This window comes from Plecotus auritus, assembly GCF_963455305.1.
Source record: "Plecotus auritus genome assembly, chromosome: 9".
Taxonomy (NCBI): domain Eukaryota; kingdom Metazoa; phylum Chordata; class Mammalia; order Chiroptera; family Vespertilionidae; genus Plecotus; species Plecotus auritus.
In genome coordinates, this window is record NC_137783.1 from 21493144 (window position 1) to 21517793 (window position 24650).

At 43.9% G+C, this 24650-nt stretch overlaps 1 protein-coding gene across 3 annotated transcripts in view; it reads left to right on the plus strand.

The window, feature by feature from the left end:
• Window positions 1-24650, plus strand: part of HPSE2 (heparanase 2 (inactive)) — a gene marked incomplete at its 5' end in the record, with an annotated part of 566398 nt that overhangs the window by 535188 nt on the left and 6560 nt on the right. For all 3 annotated transcript variants that reach the window (XM_080641826.1, XM_080641827.1, XM_080641828.1), the window contains 2 exons: window positions 1662-1807; window positions 9200-9346. In XM_080641826.1, coding sequence (XP_080497952.1) covers window positions 1662-1807; window positions 9200-9346 — 293 coding nt within the window. The remainder of the gene's footprint in view (window positions 1-1661; window positions 1808-9199; window positions 9347-24650) is intronic.

Here is a 24650-nt window from a genome sequence, read left to right on the forward strand (position 1 = left end):
ATAAAAGAAAAGGAAGAAATTGAGAGACAAAGATTGACATGTTTTCCTGTAAATTTTTTTTAAATTCTTCATGTCAAAAAAGTCATAAAAAGTAATAAAAGGCAAACTACAAACTTGAACAGAACTTTTGCTCCACATGCATTCTAAAGGATTCTTACCACTAATATTAAAAGATATGTTAAAAATCAATAAGAAAATGGTGGACATCTCATTAGAAATATGGGTGACTGTGATAAACACATCACAGATTAACAATAAAAAAACACAGAAATTGTAATCAAATGAGAGCAAATTAAACCAATGATATTTTGTATCTATTTGCCTAACGATGAAATATTTCCCATTTTAAGTAATAGGAGACTATATGTAATAGTCATCCTAAGGCCACTTAAAGTTAATTAAGGTAAATGGTCTGGCAAGGTTTAGAGCCCACCACTCAGGGTAGATTTGATCTATTCTGGTGGCAAAGGGGCTTTGAAACTTTGTTCTGATTTATGCAACTCACCAGACATTTTAAGCAGCTGATGTTATAGATGGCTACACAGGAAAGATAAAAATATTATTCAGAACCTTCTCCTGGAAAGAAGAAGGCTGAGAAGACATGGTTGATGTCTTAAAGACCTTGAATTCACTGAATTCCAGAATTGCAGGAGGTGGCGGGGGTGGGGGGGGGGACGCCTAGACAAATTAGGAAGCCCTGTGTTACATGACGAGTTACAAACACTGAAGTCATTACCCCATAGCAGGTGATAAGTGCTTACACGATGCAAATGCAAATTTTACATTTGTATCAAATACAGAAACAAAATATGGTAATAGGGAATACAAATTAAGGTGTTGGTGAATAGGCTTTTGTAAATTCAAATACATGTGTGGGTTACAGATTGAATATTTATTAATCAGTTCCAAATGGACTATGGGATAGTTAAAAACATCACATTCTTTTTAGTTTATAATTGTTCTTTTTATTGTAGAATTATTGAAGGTGACCCAGAATTAGCACTAGGGTTTGCAAACATTATTCTGGAGTCTCTACCTGGAGCAGCTTCATCTCCCTCACACCTCACCAGGCGTCTTCAGTGACAATATTTGGAGAATAACATTTTGGGTTTGCATATTGGTAGCAATCCTAAAGATTGGAGATCTTCCATTCTGCAATTAAACAGAGCCATAAACCAGTACAAAAGTATAGTCATAGGAAAATAAAGTTGAAAATTGAAGGCTCCAACTAGTTGTTATTTCATATAAAACTTATTTCAAATGAAAATTTCATTCATTTGATTGTATGTGGCTCTGAACTCAGGGCCAGTGTCTCATTTGTTTTTGTTTCCTTCGTGTCTAATATAGTGACTGGCTCGTCCCCCATTCCCCCCTCATACACACACACACACACACACACACACACACACACACACACACACACACTCACATTCCCCCATTAGGAATGTGAAGGTCACTTTAGACAATGCTGGCTTCACTACCAACCCAGGGTGAACATTTTGTCGGGTGGCCATTTTGTCAGGTGACCATGCGTGCAGGGTTAGTCACTTTGGTCAGGCTTTACTCCTGCTGAGAAGAACTTTCTGGTCTATCTGGTCTAGGGGTACTCAAAACACCTGAGCTGCATCTTCCCCTGACTCTCCATGTCTCTGTCTTCTCAGGACTACTGGCTCTCTCTCCTCTACAAGCGCTTGATCGGCCCCAAAGTCTTGGCCGTGCACGTGGCTGGGCTGCAGCGGAAGCCACGGCCAGGCCGAGTCATCCGGGACAAACTAAGGATTTATGCTCACTGCACAAACCACCACAAGTAAGTCTTCAGAGCGATGGCACACGAAGCCACCCTCGGGGCTTCAGGCTTTGGGCCCCTCTTAGAATTCCATGCCATTGGGACCCCTTCAAGACCCTGAAAACTGCCTCTGGAATTACGTTCTACCTGCTCTTCGTGTATTTCAAATGATCTCTGATAGATAGCTTTTCTGCAAGTAAACTCCTTTCTCACACTTACAGTATTTATTCATAAAATATTTATAAAAATGCATGCCACTTATTCATTTACTTCTTCATCCAACAAATATTTACTGAGCTTTTCTTCTGTGCCAGTTGATGTAATGCCCAAGAGGCCTTTTTGTATGCTTCTGGCTAAACCACAGCAAGAGACATACACTCTGTTCCTACGATCCACCAGCAGAGCTGGAAACAGTAAGTCAACATTTCTAAGAGACATGCTGGGGAGCTATCCGCTGAAAACTCAGCCCAGACCAACACATCCCGAACCAGGGGTCCCCCGGATGAAAGGTGTGCCCAAGGCAGTCATGTCAGCTTCAGAGCCATTTTCAGTCTTTCAAAATCTTCTCAGCTATTCTAAGGGTTAAGAAGTTAAACAAAATCTGATTTAGGGGCTGGACCTCCAACAACTCAGCGTGGCAGGTAATGTGTAGTTGTCCTCCTCCTTTTTATCTGAAGCACTGGCTGTCATTAGAATTGTCTTTCAAACAGGAAACGTAATTATCAGTAAATAAAGTTTGGCAGATAAAATGTTTTAAAATATGAGTATCGTAAGGGTAAAAACTTAAAACTGAGCCTAATGCAAAGCCCTTCAGACCATAAATGGCTTTCTTACATCATTTCAGGTTTCAGGAGCAGAGCAGGCAGACCTGGAAAAGAGAATTCTTTCTCTTAACGCAGAGAAACAGGGTGGGGGCCGGGCACAAGTGTCTCCAGCCAGACCTTCATTCCGGGGGCTGACGTGGGCTGTGGATAGCACAGAGCCCCAGCGGTCAGGTTACAACAGACGCTCCTTCTCCTTCCTTGATGAGAGAAGAGCCAAGCCAATTAATTTATCTTGATAAGATTTTTCAAAAGAATCACTCTGAGCATAGGGGGCCTGGGGCCAGTTGTCTTGTCTTTAGATACAGGTCCCTATTGTGGGTGAGAGGAGACTGGTTTGGGCAGAGGCCAGAGGTTTTCAACATCCCTTTTGCTCAACAGGAAGCTCAATCCAATCCCTGACAGAGAGTGACTGCTCTATGGCCTTGGCCTGGAGTTATCTGATCACCACACAAGGAAACATTGTATTCCTTGTCTCCACCTTGGCCCTGGAGTAACCACCCAAAAGTGGACCCGCAGCTTCAACAGAGAAAAATTATTCTTGGCACCTTTTGTCTCTTGGGAAGCACATCAGTTTGTGGCTTTTATATTATAAGTCTGAGGACTCAGGGGAAAATGTCAGTGACATGGGTTGAACAGGACTTGAGCGTCTTCACAGAGGGCTCCTCATCTTGTCTCATCCGAGCGTTCATCCTGACATTCTTTTACGTTTCCATGGAAGTTGTCACTAACGTTCTGAGTATACCATGAACTCAGGGCCAGTGTCTCATTTGTTTTTGTTTCCTTCGTGTCTAATATAGTGACTGGCATAAAGAAGTTCTCAGTAAATATTTGATGAATGAATGAATGAATGCAGAAATAGGGCATTAAGGCATTACTTCTGACTTAGACTTTTAGCTCCCTTCCACTTGGATATCACCACATCAACCAGAAGGAGAAGGTGTGGTGGCATGGTTAAGAATTCTACATTCACTAGCATGAGGACTCCAGCAAGTTACTCAAATCATCTAGATTCAATATTCTCTCTACATCGCCAGCTCTCCTCTTCTTTCTATGGGGAGTCACTCCAGAACCTCTCTGGGGAAATGGTACCACTGTGCTTTGGTCAGCAGTGTTCCTCCTCCCCATAGAAAGAGAGAGAGATGGAGGGAGGGAGGGAGGGAGGGAGGGAGGGAGGAAGACAGACTTTACTAATCCATTCCACACATGACCCTAATGATAGTAATTGGGATGAAGTTCTTTTTGTTCCCATTAGAAAAGAAAGTCCTCAATGGATGCACTGCACTGGCTGAGATTGCTGGTCTTCATGTCAGTGGGTGTCAGATACCCCACATAAGTAGGCACAAGCAAGGAAGTGTCTCTGCTCCCTCTCTGGGAAGCCAGGTGCCCTGTCTGTACCCCCTCATCCTCCACAACAGTCATGAGGGAACATTATTGACTCAATTTATTTGTGGCCAACAAGGCCAAGCTCCCAAAAACGTCCCAGAGTGGGCATGTTGGCTTCATACTGTTCAGTCTTGACCAGTAGTCTGAAAATATATATCCTTGGTCAAATCAGGGACTGGTGAGAAAGTATAAACTTACCAGTAGAATAACCCAAAGAAAGTGTCTATGGACACAACTCGTGCACTCCAGTGTGTATTGAACACTTGCTGTGTGCCAAGCATCTTGCCAGTAATTTGCACTTACATTGAATTCCACAGTTCCGTTGCATCACTCTTATATGCCAATAACACCATTAATAGTGAAACAGTTTTACATTTGGGAAGAACCCTTAGAGATATTTTGGCCCAGGATCCTATACAACACAGACATTCCTTTATACTCTCTCTGATGGTTATACAACCTCTACTTGAACGCCTCACTGTCTCTCATGGCAGTCTCTTGCATTGTGGGTCATTTCTGACCTAGGAGAGCATTGTCTTTTATGATAGATTTGGGAGCAAAAGTTAGATGCTCATACCACCACCAGCAGGTACTTTTTTGCTTTCTGTTCTAGAGTTAACAAGTCAGGACACTGACAGCATGGCAGTTCTCGCCTTAGGTCTTCTTGTTCAGAGAACAAATATGTTTTGACTGGGAGAAACCTTTTTCTAAACCATTCTGCTGAGACAATGTATGTTTCTAGGGAGGAGCTGTGGTCCTTCGCCAAGTTCAGAACCAATTGGAACCTGGTGAATATTGAAGCAAAATTGAGCCTTTTGGGGTTCAAGTTCATGTATTATTGGCAAAACATGACTTCCTGTTTTTCAGAAGAAGTTTTTTTAAAGACTCATAAAAAAGGTTCCTGAGGCTTCTTGGACATCAAATGGCTCTTACAAAACAATATTTTGATGAGTTAAGTGTAAATGAATCAGAAACATGTGGATTAAATTTCCCTTAAAATACACATGGGCTTTGAAATTAGGGCAAAAAAAATGTTTGGCAAAACATGGCCTGACTTTTACCGAACCCAAAAACTTTGAATTAGATTTGGAGACAATGGACCAACCCCGTTTTCAAGCACATTGACTTTCCCTGAGAATGACTGCGATCCCAGAGCATCATCCACCCTCCCTTCCCTTTTGCAGTCCCCCAGCTTCCCTGGAGACATTTCTAGAACAGTGACTATTTTTTATCTGGAAGTCAAGATACACCTCCCCATATGACATTCCCCACCTCTTACATCCAAGATATTCCAATTCCAGCTTCCCTTCCCTGACTCACTTCCTCCTCCTCCCATGGCAACACAGAGATGTCAGGCAATGAGAGAACAGCCAGAAAGATGAACTCCAGATTCACGGATTCTCTACTGGTGGTAAAATGTCACCATGAGTGAGACATGGAGCAAGACAGATGTTCTGCCAGACAAAAGGGACATTTATTAAGAGAATCAAAAACCACCTGTACTAATTGCCTGCAGGCCACACCTTCAGTCAGACCCCATTTTTTAGGGAAAGGGACTGTTTTCTGTAAGCAGAGAATACACATTCTTCAGGAACCTGGATTTTCAGCACAGTACTTTCAGGTTGGTGCTGTACTCACAAGCCAAAAGTGTGTCTTCACAGCCAGACAGCCTGCTTAATGCTCTTGCCCATCAGCCAAGCAGGGAAGGTCTGGCTGAGGCAGTCTTCAAGCCAGTTCCTACCTGAGGAGGCTGCAGGAGTTCTGAGAGCCTCTGCACAATAATCTCTGGGCAGGTTTTCCGTACCTGTTTGTTTCCCTCAGGGGAACTATGTGAATGGAAATTAGGCCATTGCCAAGCAGCTTGAAAAGATGGCTTTCCCTGGAGCAATGTGTGATTTCAGGTCTCCTCCACCCCCACTCCCACTTCTCCACCTCCCACCCTTCTGCTCTCCAGTCTCTGAGGCCTCTTTATGCCCTGGCTCTGCAGAAGAGAAACTCATAAATGCAAGCGCAGGGCTCTCTCTCCTCCTCCACTGTTGGCCTTTGAGAAGGTTGTTTGATGATTGTTAACAAAAGGGATTACCACAGTCAGCAAAACTGGTATCCATGTATGCCTACTTTCACTCACACTCTGAACAGCATAGCAGTAGTTAATGGTGTCTTCCTCAGTTCTGCACACAGCTAAGTTAAGCTTAAAGCCCACCATTGGTGTTCTTTAATGATGGTAAATGCTGACACACTAGAGCATCTTTCTTCAGAGCTCTGGTGACACAAGCCTGCTCAGATAAATTGGCATTCTCTTCTGACCTAACTCATTTGGTTCCAAAAGCTAATTCACACATTTCAGGGGATTGAGAAGGACCAGAGGAGGAGGAACCAGATAGAAGAGACATTTTCATTTAATAATTTATCAGAATATCAATGTAGGTGTACAAAAAGCTTTGAACATAGTAATGTGCCCCCTTACACATGCAAGAAAAATCATGACAGAGAGCTGGTGGGGTATATTTTGGTTACTCTTCTCGTAATCTGAATGTATTGCTCTGGGCAAATGGTCCCCAAACCCAACGCATCTGCCCAATATCCCAGAGAGATTAAAAATACAGATTCTCAGGCCCCAATCACAAATGAATGCAATAAAGAAATTCAGGGATGAGCCCTGGAAACTATATTATTAAAAAACCAATAAACAAGTTGTCATATTGGCCTGCCCTTGGTCATTCAGTTCTTTTTTTTTAATATTTTTTTTATTGATTTCAGAGAGGAAGGAAGAGAGGAGAGGGAGAAAGATAGAAACATCAATGATGAGAGAGAATCATTGATCAGCTGCCTCCTGCATGCCCCACACTGGGGACCAAGCCCGCAACCCAGGCATGTGCCCTTGACCGGAATCGAACCCGGGACCCTTCAGTCCGCAGGCCGGTTCTCTATCCACTGAACCAAGCCAGCTAGGGCTCAGTTCTTAATTATCACCCTTAGAAGCAGAAATGAGTGATCCAGAGGCGGAGGGGTGCAGTTTCTGCAAGGAATGATATTTTCCTCTGGGCAAAGTTGACGTAGAGTTTCTCTGAACTCCTTTGAAGGCAGGACCAGATCATTTTTTCTGTTTCCTCTCATTAACCCATCCAGATGGGGCCTTACGGGACCCCTTAAAAACAAAATATTTTTTCCTACAAGAGAGAAGGAAATCATTATAGTTTTGTTGATATATGCTGAAAGACCATGTAGGCATATAGTTTTCCCAGGCTTCTGAACATCCTGTACTGGTTTAAAAAGATTCCAATATGGTGAAGAGTTTTATAATCTAGGAGTAGGTAAAACAGCTAGCGCAGAAATAATAAAGATCAATAAATTTGACTACATAAAAGTTTTAACTTTTATACATAAAATACAATGTAAACAAGCTGAATTAGTCAAAGAAAACTGGGGGACATTTTGTAACATACATGCAGGCAAAGGATCACTATCCTTAATAAATAAATAGTTTTTACAAACCAATAGAAAATAGGCAGAGGACATGGTCAGTTTACAAAAGAAGAAATTAAATGCCAAATAGGCAAATTAAAAAAAATGCACCTCGATATGAATTTTTAAAAAATACAAATTAATACAACATGGAAATCCCATTATCACCTCTCAGGTTGAGACAGGTTAATATCCAGTGTTCTTAAAGGTATGAGGAAATGTGTGATCTTATACATAGTCAATAAGAACAAAAAGATACAAACTTTCTAGAGAGTTAATATCAATGCTATCAAAATGTGTGTATTAGCCAAAACCAGTTTGGCTCGGTGGATAGAGCGTCAGCCTGCGGACTGAAAGGTCCCAGGTTCGATTCTGGTCAAGGGCACGTAACTTGGTTGCGGGCACATCCCCAGTAGGAGGTGTGCAGGAGGCAGCTGATCGATGTTTCTCTCTCATCGATGTTTCTAGCTCTCTATCCCTCTTCCTTCCTCTCTGTAAAAAATCAATAAAATATATTTTTAAAAAATGTGTGTATCAGTTAGGATCAGTGAGGTTATGCTGTGATAACAGAGGACCTTCAGATATCCATGGCTTTCAATAAGAAAATGTATTTCTCATTCACACTGCCTGTCTGTCACAGCTCAGCTGCAGCTCTTCTCCACATCATCTTCACTTCAGGATACAGTTCAATAGGGCCCCTCTGCCAAGAACATTGCTGGTCTTCTGGCAGAGAGAAAAGGGGCATGGCAAAACATGGGTTGGCTCTTAAAGCTTCTGCCCAGAGGCCTTATCCACACACATTTCATTGAGCAAAGCCAATAACGTAAGCACTCTAGGGTTCAACAGGGCAGGGACAGAAAATATTCCACAGGGAGGGACACCACTGGGAATGAAGAGTTGGTGAGGAATCATACAATGTGCATTCCCCTTGACCTAATGTTTTCAACTTTGAAGACTTCATCCATCAGAAATAATCATGATGTGAAAAAGGTTTATGTGCGAAGTGCTTCATCACATAATTTGTAATGGCAAACAATTGAAAACAACCCACATGCCCCAAAGTAGGACATTAGGTAAATAGATTAAGTTGCATTTCTATGATTGAAGAATTAAGCATTCTTTTATAAGCAGAATACATCACATAATAAGATGGGAACATGTTTACGATGCTCATGAACTGAAAAAACCGTGTGAACAATGTGATCCCAGTTATGTAAAAACTGAGAAATATGTATGCATGTGCCACATACTCAGTAAATATTTGTTGAATTAATAAACTAAAAACTACTGGAATGATGTTTACCAAAATGTTATTATATTCCAAAATACTTGGATTATGAGAATTTTCTTTTTTCTTTTTTGTATTTTTGTATGTTTTTTTCTATTTATTTATTTATCTACTTATTTATTTATTGCAATTAGCATGTTTTGCTTCCATACTCAGAAAAAGATATTTTGTTTTTTTCAAATCATTGCAATGCATTTAAACAAAAACAAACGGAGTGTGGTGAGACGTGAGCATCTTCTTTGCAGAAAATCACAATAATAAGCCCTTCCTGTCTTTGAAGGTCTAGGGTGGCCAAGAACCATAAAATAAAGTACCCTTTCCTAGGGTTGTCCTGTTTCATGCAGTCTGTAAATTATTTAGAGGCATTTAACTGACCACTGTTTCCATCTCTTCTCTCTCTCTCTCTCTCTCTCTCTCTCTCTCTCTCTCTCTCTCTCTCTCTCTGAATCTCAGCCACAACTATGTTCGAGGGTCCATTACACTTTTTATCATCAACCTGCACAGATCAAGAAAGAAAATAAAACTGGCTGGGACTCTCAGGGACAAGCTTGTGCACCAGTATCTGCTGCAGCCCTATGGACAGGAGGGCCTGAAGTCCAAGTAAGTGCTGGCCTGGAAATAGCTTAGGTGCAAGGGCAACAGGAGCTGGTGGGGAAGGGTCTAGAGCAGCTGTGGGCAAACTACGGCCCGTGGGCCGGATTCGGCCCGATCGGCTGTTCTATCCGGCCCGCGGAGCCGAAAGAGCGGAGGGTTCTCTTGCTCTCCCCTCCGCTCCTTTACTTTGAATTTATATTAGTTCACACAAACACTCCATCCATGCTTTTGTTCCGGCCCTCCAGTCCAGTTTAAGAACCCATTGTGGCCCTCGAGTCAAAAAGTTTGCCCACCCCTGGTAGAGTCTCCCCTTTGCTGTAGGTACCAAGGGTGCTGCTAATTAACTCAGGGGCTCAGTATGATGGAGTCAGGGGAATACTGACTCCCTTTGGGACCCTAGTCAAGCATCTCCTGTTTCTAGGCTTGGATCACTCAACTATAATGTAAAATGGTGGACAAAATATTTCTCAACAAGGTGATCCTTGGCATCTGGGTTTCTTCATTATGCAGGATGACCACATTTCAAGCTATTTAGCATCCTTGGGCCCTATGCACTCCCCAGTAGTACCCCCAGTCATGTGACAACCTAAAACACTGGGAATGAGAACAATGTCCCTTCCAGCCATAACGTTCTCTAATGCTGTAACTCCCTGTTTGGCATTATTTATAGACCTTGCAGGGCTTTACAGTCCCGTGGTTCCCAACTTTTCTAATGCCGTGACCCACAGGTTGAGAACCGCTGCTGTAGATTCATAACAGTAGCAAAATTATAGTTATGAAGTAGCAACGAAAATAATTTTATGGTTGGGGGTCACCACAACATGAGGAACTGTGTTAAAGGGTCGCGGCATTAGAAAGGTTGAGAACCACTAGAGGAAGGAGCACTGAACAAAGGATCAGAAGTTCAGACATTAAAAGTCAGTTCTGCCCCTAACTTTGTAACTTTGGGTACACCACCTCTCTGGATCTCCATTTTCTTATCTGAACAACAGGAGAGAAGGTGTATTCTGGGGGCTTTGTGGTCTCTTAAAACTCTATAAATATATAATCCTGCAATACTCCCTACCTCCCTCATTTTCTATTAAGGTCTATTGGCAACACTGACCACTGTCAATAGAAAGCAGCTCTAGGCCACAGTGAGAAGGGCTTGGTCAGGGGTAAAGCCACCCCAGCTCCCCAATTAAGGCCTCCCAGAAAGGGCATGGGATGTTGTACTGGGAGGGCTCCCACTCCATTTTCAGTGCTCACCAAGTTAAACAAAGCTGTAAACTTGGAGCAGGTGGCTTGCACTCCCACAGCTGCCCACAACTATTTGCGCTTTAATTGTTCGCTGTTGCACTGCAACCTTGGTGGCTTGCATTTGGCTTCCAACTGTATGTGCAATGGGAACAAAACACAATCTGGGAAGTCACTTACTGAGTTCTTTAGCCCACCCTAGATCTTTATTTTCAGTCTTAGTTCACATTCTGGCTCTGTTTTCTGGCTACATGCACATTGCTTCTATTTTTTTTTTCCTCTCAATCCTACCTGTATCAGAGGAACTCTCTTGACTGTTTTATCCTCTCTCTCTCAACTTCCCAGCAGTTCATGACTGGTGTGAAGAATTCCCGGTCTTCATCCTCAGCAGGACACTTGGTTCTGGTTTACTAAATAATTATGACTTGGGCAAATCCTTTAACCCAAATCCTTAGGCCTCAATTTCTTTATCTACAAAATTCAAGGGGTGTTATATATTTGGTAAGATTCCTTGCAGCTCTAAAATTCTCACCTTTGGTCTGACTTTCTGAGGACCCTGCATTTGTTCAAGTCTCCCACTGCCATTCAGTAATGACCTAAAAGTCATGTGTGGCAGAGGGGCTGACTCTTCAGCAGCGAATGTGACAGTTCAGGGTCCTCTAGAACCGAAGAGATTAGGAGCTGAGCCTGCCCAGTGTCAGGAAGACCATGTGTACCCCATGGAAGGAATTGACTTAATGTCTAGTCATTCCACAGGGGTCCTGAAGAGGCCTTGGTAATTCCCACTGAGATCAAAAAACAATGCCAAGCAATTGGAAGAAGAGGGAGCTGGAACCAGGCCTGGATGTGAATCCAGTTGCTACCATTTGCATGTGTGATCAAGCCTCAGCACACTTACTGTCAGAAGGGTTATTGTGAGAATCAAGTTAGAGCATATGAGTGAAATGAAGCCTCCTACAAAGAAAATTTTACACACCACGCATATAGATACATATGAATGTAAACACAGATGCCACATATAATTTACATCTATGATATTAAAGAGAGTTTTGGATTGGAAGTCAACAGACCTGGCTTCTGAATGTAACCCTGCAACTGCTCTTCTGTGGAATTGTGGGCCCTTCGCTCACATCTCTAACCCTGTTTCTCTCCTGGACACTACTGCTGATTTGCCACCTCTCCCATTCTGGACCTTGGTGGCTCTGACTTGGACTGTCAGCTATCAGACAGGGACTGCCATGTACAGGTTCAGTGCTACATCCCACACTCTGCTCAATAACTACTAAGAGCAAGAGCCCTCAGCGGTTCTGGGATGGGGGTCTCACAGGAAGGGTGTGGTTTGGGTGCAGCAGAGTCCACAGGAAAGGATGAAAGCAAATGCTAGGAAATGATTTCAGCCTTTGGTGTCTCCTTCTCTCATTTATAAGCCTCTGGGGCCAGGTTCTGTGTTCTGTGTCTGCTAATTCCTAGCTGTGGCCTGAAGCCATATTAACTCTGGGAGCCAGGGATCCTGCAATTGCATGTCTGGATGAACCCAGAAGAAGATACAGAGCAAGTCAGTGCACCATTCAAGCCACCAGCCAGGCATTCTGGTGTTCCCTCCTCGGATTTCAGGAGGAGTGAGACATTGGCAAACTTTTTTGATTAGTAGAGAGCATGTGGTAATTTGCCTTCTCTTAAAATTGCCATTCAGGACTGGAAATATTTGAAATCTCTGAAAGGGTATCTCCATGTGAACTCAGGGCTCAGGTATGCCAAGTATTATTGCACAGGAAGCCCCTTTGGGGCCATTGATCAGGCATAACCCAAACATCCAGGACCACAATGGAGGTTCCTGTTTCTCATCTCAGTGAGTGCACAAATTATCAGATCCACCTATATTTGACATGCGTCTCAACTCAAGTCTCAACTCTTTAAGTGAGATAGTTCTCATTCTAGGAACCAGATAAAAGGTGGGGCTCTATAACCTCTAGGATAGGAAAAGGGAAACTTTTACAAAACTTCAGTGTGTACTGTATCTGAAATATATGTTCTTCAAGAATGGCTGGAGGAAATGGCAGACTTAATTCAGAGAAGAAAAATAAGGTAAGTCGTGAGGACTTTCTTCAGATAATGAAAGGACTGCTAACTGAAAGAAAAACAGAGTTGGCCTAGAATTTTCTGAAATGATATAAAACCATGGAGTATAATTTAAAAGAGAAAGATTTCACCACAAAATGAGCTCATTTTCCCATGGCTTGCCTCGTCCGACCAAGGCCAGGATAGGCTTTCTCAGGAGGCAGCCGATTAGTCAGAGACTGAGAAACCATGGCCACCTCAGAGGTGCTCTGAGATTCCTCACTCGGTGGGAGGCTGAGGTAAGATTACTGCTTCCCATCAAATTCTAATATTCTGTTATTCTCTTCATTCCCCTTTCACCCCACTCCCATTTCACAAGTGGCTTCTTTAAGCCACTAAAAGGCCACACAAAGAGACTATGCTACAGGAGGAAGTGGTGGTAATATCGGGCTAGGTTTTCTCCAAAAAATCTCCACCTGTCAGTCCCTCCCTGTCATGTTCCCTGGTTTCTCACCTCTCTGTGAGGAAGACTGACCATTCGCTCCCAAGACAATAATAGTTCCCCTTCTGGATAAGTCAAAGGGCACCTTTGGGGACATCTCGACCATCTACAAAGGAGAGAATCTGTCCAGTGCTTTATAAGTTCAAAAATCAATAAATATTGTCCTCGAGGGAATCAGTTCTACCCCAGACATAAATATGTCCAATGTCTTTCAACAGAGAAGCAACATGAAGTCAGACCAAACAAGTCAACTTATGGCAAACAACAGGAGGACTCACTTTATGGAGAGAAAATCCAACCCAGAGCAGGTGTTTGGTTAGATCCCAGTGTTCTTCCCTATGTGTCTTATTCAATTCCACTTGGATGGAAAGCTATCCAAAAATTAGAAAAGAAGAAAACAACTTCTGTCACATTGGCTGCTCTATTCTGACACACTGGCCTGAGGGAATCAGCAGATGCTGAGAGTCCTGGAGTGGAATGACATTTCAAGGTGTTCTGGTTCATTCCCCCGCCTTCAGAAAGTCTGTGGCTAGAACATCTGGACCAGGAGATGCTCTGTGTTTAAAGACCTCTGGGGAAGGAGTGCCCACAGTTTCAATTCTGTCTGCATTTTATAAGAACACTTATATAACACTGGGGCCTGCTGTGCCTGTGGCTAGAACTTTATAGATAATAAAGAGCTTTAATAGCCATTATCTCCTTTAACCTTCCAAACAGCTCCATGAAGTAAGTAGAGCAATTCCTGCCTCTCTCCCATTTTAGAATTGAAGAAATTAAGTGACTTTTCAAGAGTCATATGGCTATTAGGTGATAGAGCTAGAAAATACCTAGCATTCAGATCTCCTGACCCCAATTCAGTGTACTTGCTTCAGATCTGTACTACCTCAACAGCCCAGTAATATGAAATTTTAATGATCCAATGACAAATATACAGTATGGATAATTGAGCTCCGTCATGATACTCTCTGGTTTAATTTCATCTAGGGCTCATTACATAATGAATATATTTTCAAAGTATTAGGTTACTCAGCAATGTTCTCTCCTTTAGGCTAAACTCAACCCAGTTCCATTAAATTTTCTTCACAAGTCCTAATTTCAAATTCTTCTTAAAAGTTCTACTCTGTACCACTTCTAAGATTCTGCTTCCCAGTCACAGAATTTCAGTAAAAGCAAAATTGGGTGATTCCCTTCTATTGCTTCTATGCTCTTCTCAAGCAAAGGGATTATTAAATACCAGGAGTGATTATGAATGAATTTAATCTGAGGTCTCTAAAAATGAATCTCAAAATATTATATTTTGACCCCATACACAGACACTGCCAGTTGCCCTATACCTGCTGGAGCCCACTCTCAGAGGTCCATCTCTGGGGAAAGATGCTGGCAGGAAAGGTTTCCCAGAGAAACTGAAGAGTAAATATCTTCAACATTCATCAGCTTTTATTGAGATTGTACTTTGTGCCAGACATAACTTTTTCCTCTTCAACAGTCTAACATGCAGTGGCAATTAATCTGGCTAAAATTTTAAATGAATTGTGGTCCTATAACTATAAGAACTCAGGAATCCCAAGTAGACAAATTAGGGGAAAAGTCTAAACATAAAGTTTAATATGAATACTTCAGATCAGAATATCTCTTCATCAACCTAATGACAGGCCATGTCAGCACCTGGCCTTCAAAAGCTATTTAATGTGGGATGTTTAGAGAGGAAAGGGACAGTTCATAGGTCTCTGCCCTGAAATAGTTCATCTTTATTAGAAGTAAAGAAGCAAACAATTAGCAGGAAGCAGCCTGTGGATGGTGCCATGAGAGGTGAAGAGGACGTCTGCTTTGGGGGTAATAGGTTCCATATTAAACATCTAAATTTCATACCTGCATGAGGCTCTCCTTCAGCTGCCATGATTTTACCTGAAAGAATCTCAAGGATTCTGTGAACCAAAAATTGTTTTGCTTATTTTGGGAAGAAATGAATATCATTGTTTTTCCTAATCTACATATTGCTTTTTTCCCCATCTCTCTGGGCTACAACTTTTGCTTTGATTTTACCCTCATTAAATTCTATATCAAAGAGAAACATTGGCATCTAACTGCATGCCTTTATAGAGTTGTCATTTAATGTTAGCCAAACAGATTGGTTCTGAAAACACTCAAGTAACTCCCAGGTGCTAAGACTTTAAAAATAACTTCATGTCCGTGTTGGAGCAGACCACCTTCTGATACTTCATTTCCAGATTCAGTGCTTGGCTAGTGTTAAAAGTCCTGAGGGCTGACCTGGCTACCACCTGACCCATCACAATCTCTCTCTGATGATAACTGGAAGCACCACATTTATTTTGGAATCTGGCAAAAGGAGCTTTGGGAAAAATCTTAACCCTAAAAATTCTATACCAAGACTTTTTACCCATACACTCAACAATAAAATCTGAAGACCAGTTTTCTGGACCAAAGGGCCGTTACTCCATTTATCTCAGCGACTCAAGACATCTAAGTATTTAACTTCTATACTTAGTTGGTCAACCTCCCTGCAGGTTTCCATTACTGTATCTTCATTAGTCTGGAATCATTTAAATTAGTTTATCTATAATAATAAAAGCTTAACATGCTAATTAGACCGGACAGCTGAACGACCTTCTGGACGAAGCCAGGACTGTGAGGACCAAGGCAAGCTGCTGGGGCTGCGAGGGCCAAGCTCCTTGCACGAATTTCGTGTATCGGGCCTCTAGTCTTTAAAATAAACTACTCTATCTATGAAAGTTCTGCACTTATTAAAAGACTAGAGGCCCAGCACGCACAAAATCATACACGGTTAGGGTACCTAGGCCTAGCCTGGCCTCCATCACTGGCCTCTGCTGCCCTGCGACACTACATGAAGCTCCCTGCCTGGGACGCTCATGATGCTCATGGCCCCTCGACTGCTCCACGAGGCTCCCCCTGCCCCACCACTGCTCCACGAGGCTCCTCCCACCACTGTTCCACGAAACGCCCCCCCCCCCGCCCCGCGACTGCTTTGCGAGGCTCCCCCTGCCCCTCGACTGCTCTGCGAAACTCCCTCCACCCCACAACTGCTCTGCGAGGCTCCCCCCACCCCTTGACTGCTTCGTGAAGCTTGCTGTCGCCCTGCAAAGCTCACCACTGGATGCTCCACGAAATTCTCCCCGCCCCACCACTGTTCCACAGGCTACCCCCACCCCACAACTGCTCCGCAAAACTCCCCCCACCCCGCGACTGCTCCACGAAATTCGCTGCTACCCAGTGACTGCTCCGCTAAGCTCACTGCCGCCCTGCGAAGCAGCCGGCCCCTGCCGCTCAGTCCCGCCCGCCACCACCCCCGCCTCATGGCAAGCGGCTCAGGGGGAGGGGATGGACCAAGAGGTGCTCCATGTACTTCATGGTGACCGGTCGTCCATTCAGTCATGATGGCACCTGCCTCTTTATATATTAGGATGACTTTATAGAGGGAAAAAATGGAAGTACTGTTAGAGATGAAGATGTTTCTTCTATAATATCCTTGACAGCTTCTGTTCGATGAGACTACTCATCTCATGAGTTGGCCCACTCCCAGACTAGATGGCTCTGATTATAGAAAAAATCCTCTTTATATGTGGCCAGAAGGTGTTTTCTTCCCACTTCTTCCCTTGCTTTAGAAAAATAAAGCAGAATAAATTTATACCTTCTTTATAACAATTTTTCAATATGTCTCCCCTTGGAATTCTAGTTTCCAAGCTAAACACTCTCAGCTCATTCAACCATTCTTCAAATAGCCTGGTTTAGAGATTGCTCACTATTCTCTTTGCCTTAGAATTTAGTGAGTTTTAGACCCTTATCTCATATGATTAACAGTTCAATTTTCTTACTTCAGACAAGCTTAGTTGTAGAAGTCTGAGAAAAAGTAGGAAATGTGAACATTTTATTATAATTTATCTCATCCACACAGAATAGTAATAGTTTTAAATCTTTGCAACTTTATAATGAAAAATAGTATTCTTATTTAATTTATATTTTTTTAGTATTAGTGAGATTGAATATTTTTATGTCTATTAGTATTGTATTACTTTTATGCATTTTCTATGCCCTTTGCTTATTTTTCTACTGGGGTGTTATCTGTTTTATTAATGATTTGTAAGTTTTTTTCTAATATAAGTCAATTTCCCCTTTGCTATCTATCATATGTGTTGAAATGTTGTCTCTAATATTTTATTTGCTATTTTCCAGCTATTTCATTTTTAGGGTATTATCTTGACATACAGAAGTATTCCCTTTTATATAGTTAAATCTATTTATCTTTTGCTTTGTGACTTCTTTCATTCTACTTATATTCTGTTATGTATTCATATTTCAGAAATAAGATAAATAGGTATCTTTATTTTCTTCCTAATTTCTTTGTGGTTTTGTTTTTATCTCAGTTTCTTTAATGCATTTGGAATTCATTTTGACGTCCCATAAGAAGTAAAGAGCATCAACAGTGGTGCAGTCCAAACTGAGAGTATGTGAGGAAGCCTGCTCACTCGTGCAGGCCTTCAGGTGCTGATTCAAAATGCTATTTTTAAAAAAATCATTTTTTTAAGAGTAAGAGTTAGAATAGATGCCCCTTACCTGGAATAAAGGGTCCTACTAGTGCAGATACAACCACATCATCTGCAGCCCCTTTGAAGGCCACTCAGAGTCCTGGGAGGAAAGGGAAGCTATAGGGGCTGGGAATGGTGATTGGCAGGAAAGGTACCTGTGAGGGCAAGACCTCAGAGCTGCCGTGAGGGAACAGGAAGTTCGTGTTCTCAAGTAGACTGTAACAGAAGAAATATCTACACTAATAAAAGAGAAATATGCAAATTGACCATACCTCCATGACGCCCACCAACCAATCAAGAGTGAGTATGCAAATTAACCCAACAAAGATGGTGGGCACGGAACGAAGACTGAAGGCTCCGGCCCGAGTGAAGACTAAACTGAACACTGAAGACTGAAGATGACTGAAGACTGAAGATGTGAAGACTGAAGACTGAAAACGACTGAAGACTGAAGATATGAAAACTGAAGACTGAAGAGGCTTGGCTTCTCCACTGCAGCTGGAACAAAGGCCTGGGTCCCGGGTGCCAGAGGAAAACCGGTGCCGGCAGCCAGGGGAAGGAAGGCCTATTGCACGAGTCTTCATGCAACAGGCCTCTACTAGGTATATATGAGACTATCTATTTATAAGAATACTTATCCTATCTAATAAAGAGGGACTATGCTAATTGACCCTCACACCGTTGCAAAGATGGCGGCGCCCACAGCCAATAAGGAGGGAATATGCTAATTGACTTCCCTGTCCTCAAAGATGGCGGCACCCACAGCCAATAATGAGGGAATATGTTAATTGACTGCGATGCCCACAGCCACAAGATGGCGGCACCCAGTCCCCTCAGCCCTGCTGAGGTGGCAGGCAGGCGGCAAGGCCGGGCCTGCCTCTGGAGTCCCCTAGTCTCCTCACCCCCCACCCACCCAGGACTGGCCCGAGGCACAGGCAAGCCTCAGATGGCGGCTACCCAGCTGACGCCCAAGGCACAGGCAAGCCTCGGATGTCAGCTGCCTAGCCGCCCAGGGCCGGCCCAAGGTGCAGGCAAGCCTCGGATGTCAGCTGCCCAGCCATCCAGGGCCTCCCAAGGCTCAGGTAACCAGGGCCGGCTGAGGCTTGCGCTGCCGGCAGTGGCAGCAGCAGAGGTGTGATGGGGCGTCACCTTCCCCTGATCACCAGGTTGCCTCCCGCCCCTTAGGGCTCCCAGACTGTGAGAGGGGGCAGGCCGGGCTGAGAGATGCCCCCCCTCCAGTGCATGAATTTTCATGCACCGGGCCACTAGTACATAAATAAGGCTCTAAGTTGGTCTATAGAAAAAAAAAAGAGGAGAAAATATACAGAGAAATGAGCCTTGCAAATCTTTAGTCAATATATGCCTCCTCACTAAAACTTAGAGGAGTCTGAGTTCTTTTAAACCTTGTGCTAGTTTGGGGGTGTTTGTGGCTAAGAAAGAGATGGTAGCTACATAAAATGTCCATAGCATTGTCTAAGTAAATAATTACCTATATATCTAGAAAATATAGTAAGGGCAATGGATGATATATTTAATCCCCTTAGTTCCTCCTGCTTCAAGAGCTGGAAGCACTCTGTCTATAGGCATCTCTCTGTGACACAGCTTGAGAGAATCAAATGACTGTAGAACATGCACTTCAAGAAAAGGACAATGTTGTTCCTTTCGGTGCTAAAAAAAACATCAAGTTCGTTATGTGTATAAATGCTTCATCTGGTTCAGTTCTGAATCCACCCTGAAAAGTACTACACACATGTCCCTGGTATGTGCTGAGGAGCATCTCACTGGTGTATATGATACAAGAGAAACATGAAATAAAGCGTTTCCATTGAAATAGCAAAAATGCTCATTTCACACTAGTCAAAGAAAAGCATGCCTTTTAAAAGTTCACATCTTCCTTTGAGATTGAAAAATGTGACCTCCTGACATGGTACTCTAAAAGAGTTTTAAAAGCTTATTTTATTCAAAATAAATTCAGAATGGAATGGTTAGAAAGCTGATTCCCCTCCGCCCTCAGCTGCAAACATACTCCCACTCTTTCTTCTCAATCATGCCTGCACTTTGAATCACCCTGAGGAGTTTTACAAACCCTAATGCCCAAGCCTCACCCCAGACCAATTAAACCAAAATCTCTGGGCTTGGACCCAGGCACCAGTAGTGTTTAAAGCTCCCCAGGTGATTCAAATATGTGGCCAGGGTGGGAACCCTTGTCCCTCGAGAACAGGCTGGAACAAAAGCCCTGCTGATTTGCATCTTTGATTCCACCCAGATTCTGTTCTTCATTCAGGCACTGAGCCAATTTGCCAAAGGTGTGAATATGCCATGAGCCCCCAAGGAGTTCTTGTGCCTGAATGTACACCTCTCTGAAGGTTTTCTTCTTGTTTTAACTCCCCGGTTAGTGATGTAGTAATATACAGATCACTGTGCAGATTAGAGGATTATAAGATGCTTTTATATTTTACAGTGACTTGACATTTTAAACCAAGATGCTTAGGAATCCAGGGTTTTCACTGTTGTTTTCTGAGAATTTTTCATTTGTTTTCGGTTATGGACTAGATTTTCTTCCAGCTCACTCCCAGCAGCTGGGATCTCTCTACATAGCTGTCCATCAAGTCTGTGGCCTCCCCTCCCAACCTCCTCTCACTTGGGGACCTTTGTTGCAGAGATTTCCATTCTGTTCCAGGTGACTTGTATGAAACACTGGTAAATGTGCAATTTGGTGTAAAGCTAACATGTTTCCCAGCAGTTGATTCTAAACTGAGGGGCAGGGAGCAGAACATGTAGGCAGTTCTGGTACATTGAAAAGCAGAGGCCCTGGTCTTCGCTCTCCACAGCCTCTGGAGGCTGTGGTTTGGGTGACAGACAAACGTAAGGCCCAGGGACGGAAAAGTCCTAACCCACCTCATCCCCATAGCAGGGCCTGGGCTCTGAACTGGTATTGCTTTGGCTGCCAAGCATTGAGAGCCCACAACAGGATGTGGTTCTTTCCAGACAAGGGGCTGAAGTACCAAACTGTGTACTAACTGCCAGTAGTCACTTAGCGGACTGCCTCTTTCCTGCTTATCTTTGCAAGAATGATTTAGAGTGCAACACTCTTTGCACTTTGACATCTGTGTACCCTGGAACAGAACCTGTACCACTGGAAACGTCTTATTTTTCCCTATTGATGGTACACCAGTGCACTTAATATTATAGGGAACCCTGTCAAAATCTGATCAAACTGAAATATTTATCCCTTTGATTTAACGTATTTTAATAGGTATCCAGGGAGCCATGTCTTTATAGTAATGTAACTAATTTTGGGCATGGCTTATTGACTCTATTTCATACTATTACATATGGGAAAACGTGTCTGTGCACCTGTGAGCACATACACACACACACATACACACACACACTCACACTCACCAGCTCTCTTACCTGACTCTTCATCTCACCTGCAGACTATCTGTAAAGGGATGCTCCTGACCTACCCTCACCCCCCTGACTGCCTCTTCCAGCTTCCCACAATTAGGGCTGGGGAAACGTGGTCCCTCCACACAGAGGATACAAATCACAAGAGGGTAAATACAGGAGAGTGGGAGTGTAAGGCAGGGAGAGGTGAATTCTGACCTGGGAATTTGGGAAATCCTCAGGGTGGAGGGCCATCAAGCAGGAACCAGAAGGATGAACCCTATGTCTAGGAAATGCTGGAAGGAAGGCGAGCTTACTAAAAGTTTGGGAGGACAAAAGTTCAAGGGCCACTTTTTTGATGTGTGGTGATGGGGTGTCACATCATCTCTCATGATTGGAATATAGAATGCTTTGTGGGGTGAAGAGAGAGGCTACAAAAATATATTAGTGCCAGAATTCAGAGGGCCTTGAAATTCAGGCCAAGAAATTGATTTTCCTTCTGTCTCTCTCCTTGCATAAGTGTTAATTACAGTGTGTCTGACCACACATTTGCATGTTTCTGTGTTAGTGGGTGAGGGCTACATCTGTTGTAATTACATCTGTACAACACAAAGAACAGTAGGAATATGAATAATGCCTTTACACACAACTTGTGAATGTTGGTGGCCATGGCATCAAATCTTTGCAATGCAAAGGGAACAGAGGTAACCACATATTCAAGTCCTCATGAGTTTTATTGCTGGTTCCACTGTATCCTGTGGTATGAGTGTAATATGGCTATGACACGGAGCTTTGAGATGTCACAGAATCAAATTTTCTCCCTAAGCTGCCCCCAGATGATTCCCTCATCTGTTGGGAGTTAATATCGGTATATGTCCAGGTTCCTTAGCTGGGCTCTCATCTTGTCTGCCAAGTGTGCTAAGTTATTTTAAGCCAATCAGAAGCACATGGCAGACTCTCATTATGGCTTGGACAACTGTTACATAGACTTGATTAGAACACATTAAATCAAGACCCCCAAACCTGACTGCAAATAGGAAAAGCCTATATTCCTAACAACTTGCCTATAAAATCCCCAGCTCTGCTTGCATAACGGAGTCCCAGTGTTTTCTCTATTCGGTGATAAGGAAGCTTGATTGATACTCCTCATTGTGTCAATATGCCCTCAAAGAGTAGGATGAAGGGCGGATGATCTCATCAGCCTCCCAGTGTCTCAGTGGCCAGGAACTTCATATATGATGTGAGCTTTTGGAGGGGCAAGGGGAACAGGAAGCTTTTATCTCCATTTTTCTCTCTTGTTTGGTCTCCTCTCTCTAACAACAGAGGAGGGGAAAGGAGTGCCTAATCAGCCACATGAGAACTCCTAGAGAGGTTGCCTGAGTAGAACTGGACAGGCATTAATAGGAACTACTATCACAGGCAAGAAGGCCTGAACCACACGGGATGAAAATTAAGAAATGAAAACAAATATGTTTAGCAGGCAAAATGACTCCCGCACATCGATAAAATAAAGCTGAGAAGGATGCATGCTCAAATGGAGGGGCCCTTGGATAAGGCCCCGTGGAGGAGGCCACATCCATGGGGCCTGGAGGGAAGAGTGCGCCTTTTGACAGATGCTGCCAGATTCCATGCAGAGCAAAAAGCACAGGGAGAAGAAGTGCAGGACACCCTTGGGAGGAAGTAATCCTCCCCATGACCCCAGAGAGGGTGGTGGACTTCCTACAGCCTATGCTCCAGCTGGGCATGTGGGACCAGGGACACTAGCTGCAGTGGCCGTTCAGAGCAGCCCTCTCAGTGGAGTAGCGATCACTCATGGCTGTTTCAAAAGAACTTCCTCTCTAAGCGACCCCAGATGCACAGCCCCTCCCAGAGCAGGAAAGGGGAGCTAGGGCCCTCTTCAAACCTGGCCTGCTCCCTCAGGGCTCTAACCTGCCCCTGACCTGGAGAAGTGCAGGGCAGCTGCGCATACCAGCTTTCTAACTCAGCCAGGAGGCCTCGAGAGGGCAACTCGGCCTGGGGCCTGTAAAACACACAGGTGCGAGCTGGCGAGTGTGAGGGGGCGCCTGGGACTGGGGACCTGAGAGCCTGGCGCAGAGTTGCACAGGCATCGGCCAGCCTCGCACCTGCGCAGACCCGCTCTCCACACACTGGCCTGGAATTCCGCACCCCAGGCAGGAGTCTCAGTCCGGCTTGCAAGTTTCCTTAATTTTAGCCCCATTTTCAAGTGGCCCGCCACGAAGTTTTGTTGGGATTTGATTGATCCTGTGGTTTGTTCCTCTGGAGACCAAGCGCAGGGCTCACCTCCTGGCCTTCCTGGGACTGAGGGCTGTCTGTGGGGACAGGCTGACTCTCTCTGGCTTCCTGGGAGCCCAAGCCCTGACATGCTCTCTGACACCGATGTGTAGAACAAGAGTGACCTCTAGTGGCCCATGGGGAAGCACAATGGAACCATGTCAGAACTAGGAGGTGTTCGGGTAATGAGGAGCAAAGGGAGCTGATACCCCTGCCAACTGCCCCCCATACACCCACTCAGTCACACACACACTCAGACTCTTATTCATTCTCTTTTCTCTCCTCCCCCAACCCCTTGCCCTCCTTACCCTCCCTCCCTCCCTCTCCCTCATCATTTAACAATCCAGAAGCTGAGACCAGAGAGGACTGGTGACATACCTAGGCCTGCACATGTCATGCTCAAAGTGTGCACTAAAACTCCGGTCTCTGGCTTCCATTCCAGAGTCTTTTCTGCTACCCGCATATTTATATCCAGTCCTTTGATCACAAATCTATTTTGTGAGCTGGTTGACAGGAGCATGCAGGATGAAGAGGACAGAAACATGGTCTTCCTGTTTAGTAGAGAGACCAACAAGCAGTCAGCAGTCCCAATTCTGTGTGATGAGTGCTGAGACGCAAGAAGTCCTGGGTAAAATAGGAGCACTTTGGAGGGGCACTGACCTGAAGGACAAATAGGAGTTATCAAGGAAGAGGAAGCTGGAAGCGGGAAGAGAGTATGGAGAAGGTTTTAGGCAGAGGGAACATATACAAAAACACTGAGATTGAGAGGCTGTGATTGGGGAAATTGCAGCACAGAAGAGAAGTTGGTGGTGGGTGGTGGGGAGCTGGAATGGGTAGGAGCTACAGTGAGCCTCTAAGGGGCTGAAGGCATGTGTAGAAGGCTTGCCTATGGGATCTTGTAATGACTTTGGACAATGTTCTAAGATCAGCAGGGAGCCACTGGACAATTAGGTAGGTGAATGTCATGATCAGATTTCTATTTGTGTAAGATCACTCTGAATTTTACATTAAACTCTACCTCAGGCTACCTCTTTTGCTGTGGGCCACCTGCCTGATAAATGTTCAAACCTGAAGGAATGTTAGAGTTCATCCAGTCCATCTTACAGGTTGAGAAACCCACCCTCAGAGAAGGCCAATCACTTTCTCAAAGTGACTGAGGCAGAACTGACCTCTAAGTCCTTTCATCTCCCACTCAAGGCCCCAAATATGCCAGCCTGAACCAGACACTAGGTCTCAAGGCTGTTCCCAATAATACACAGGCTTCCCTTGC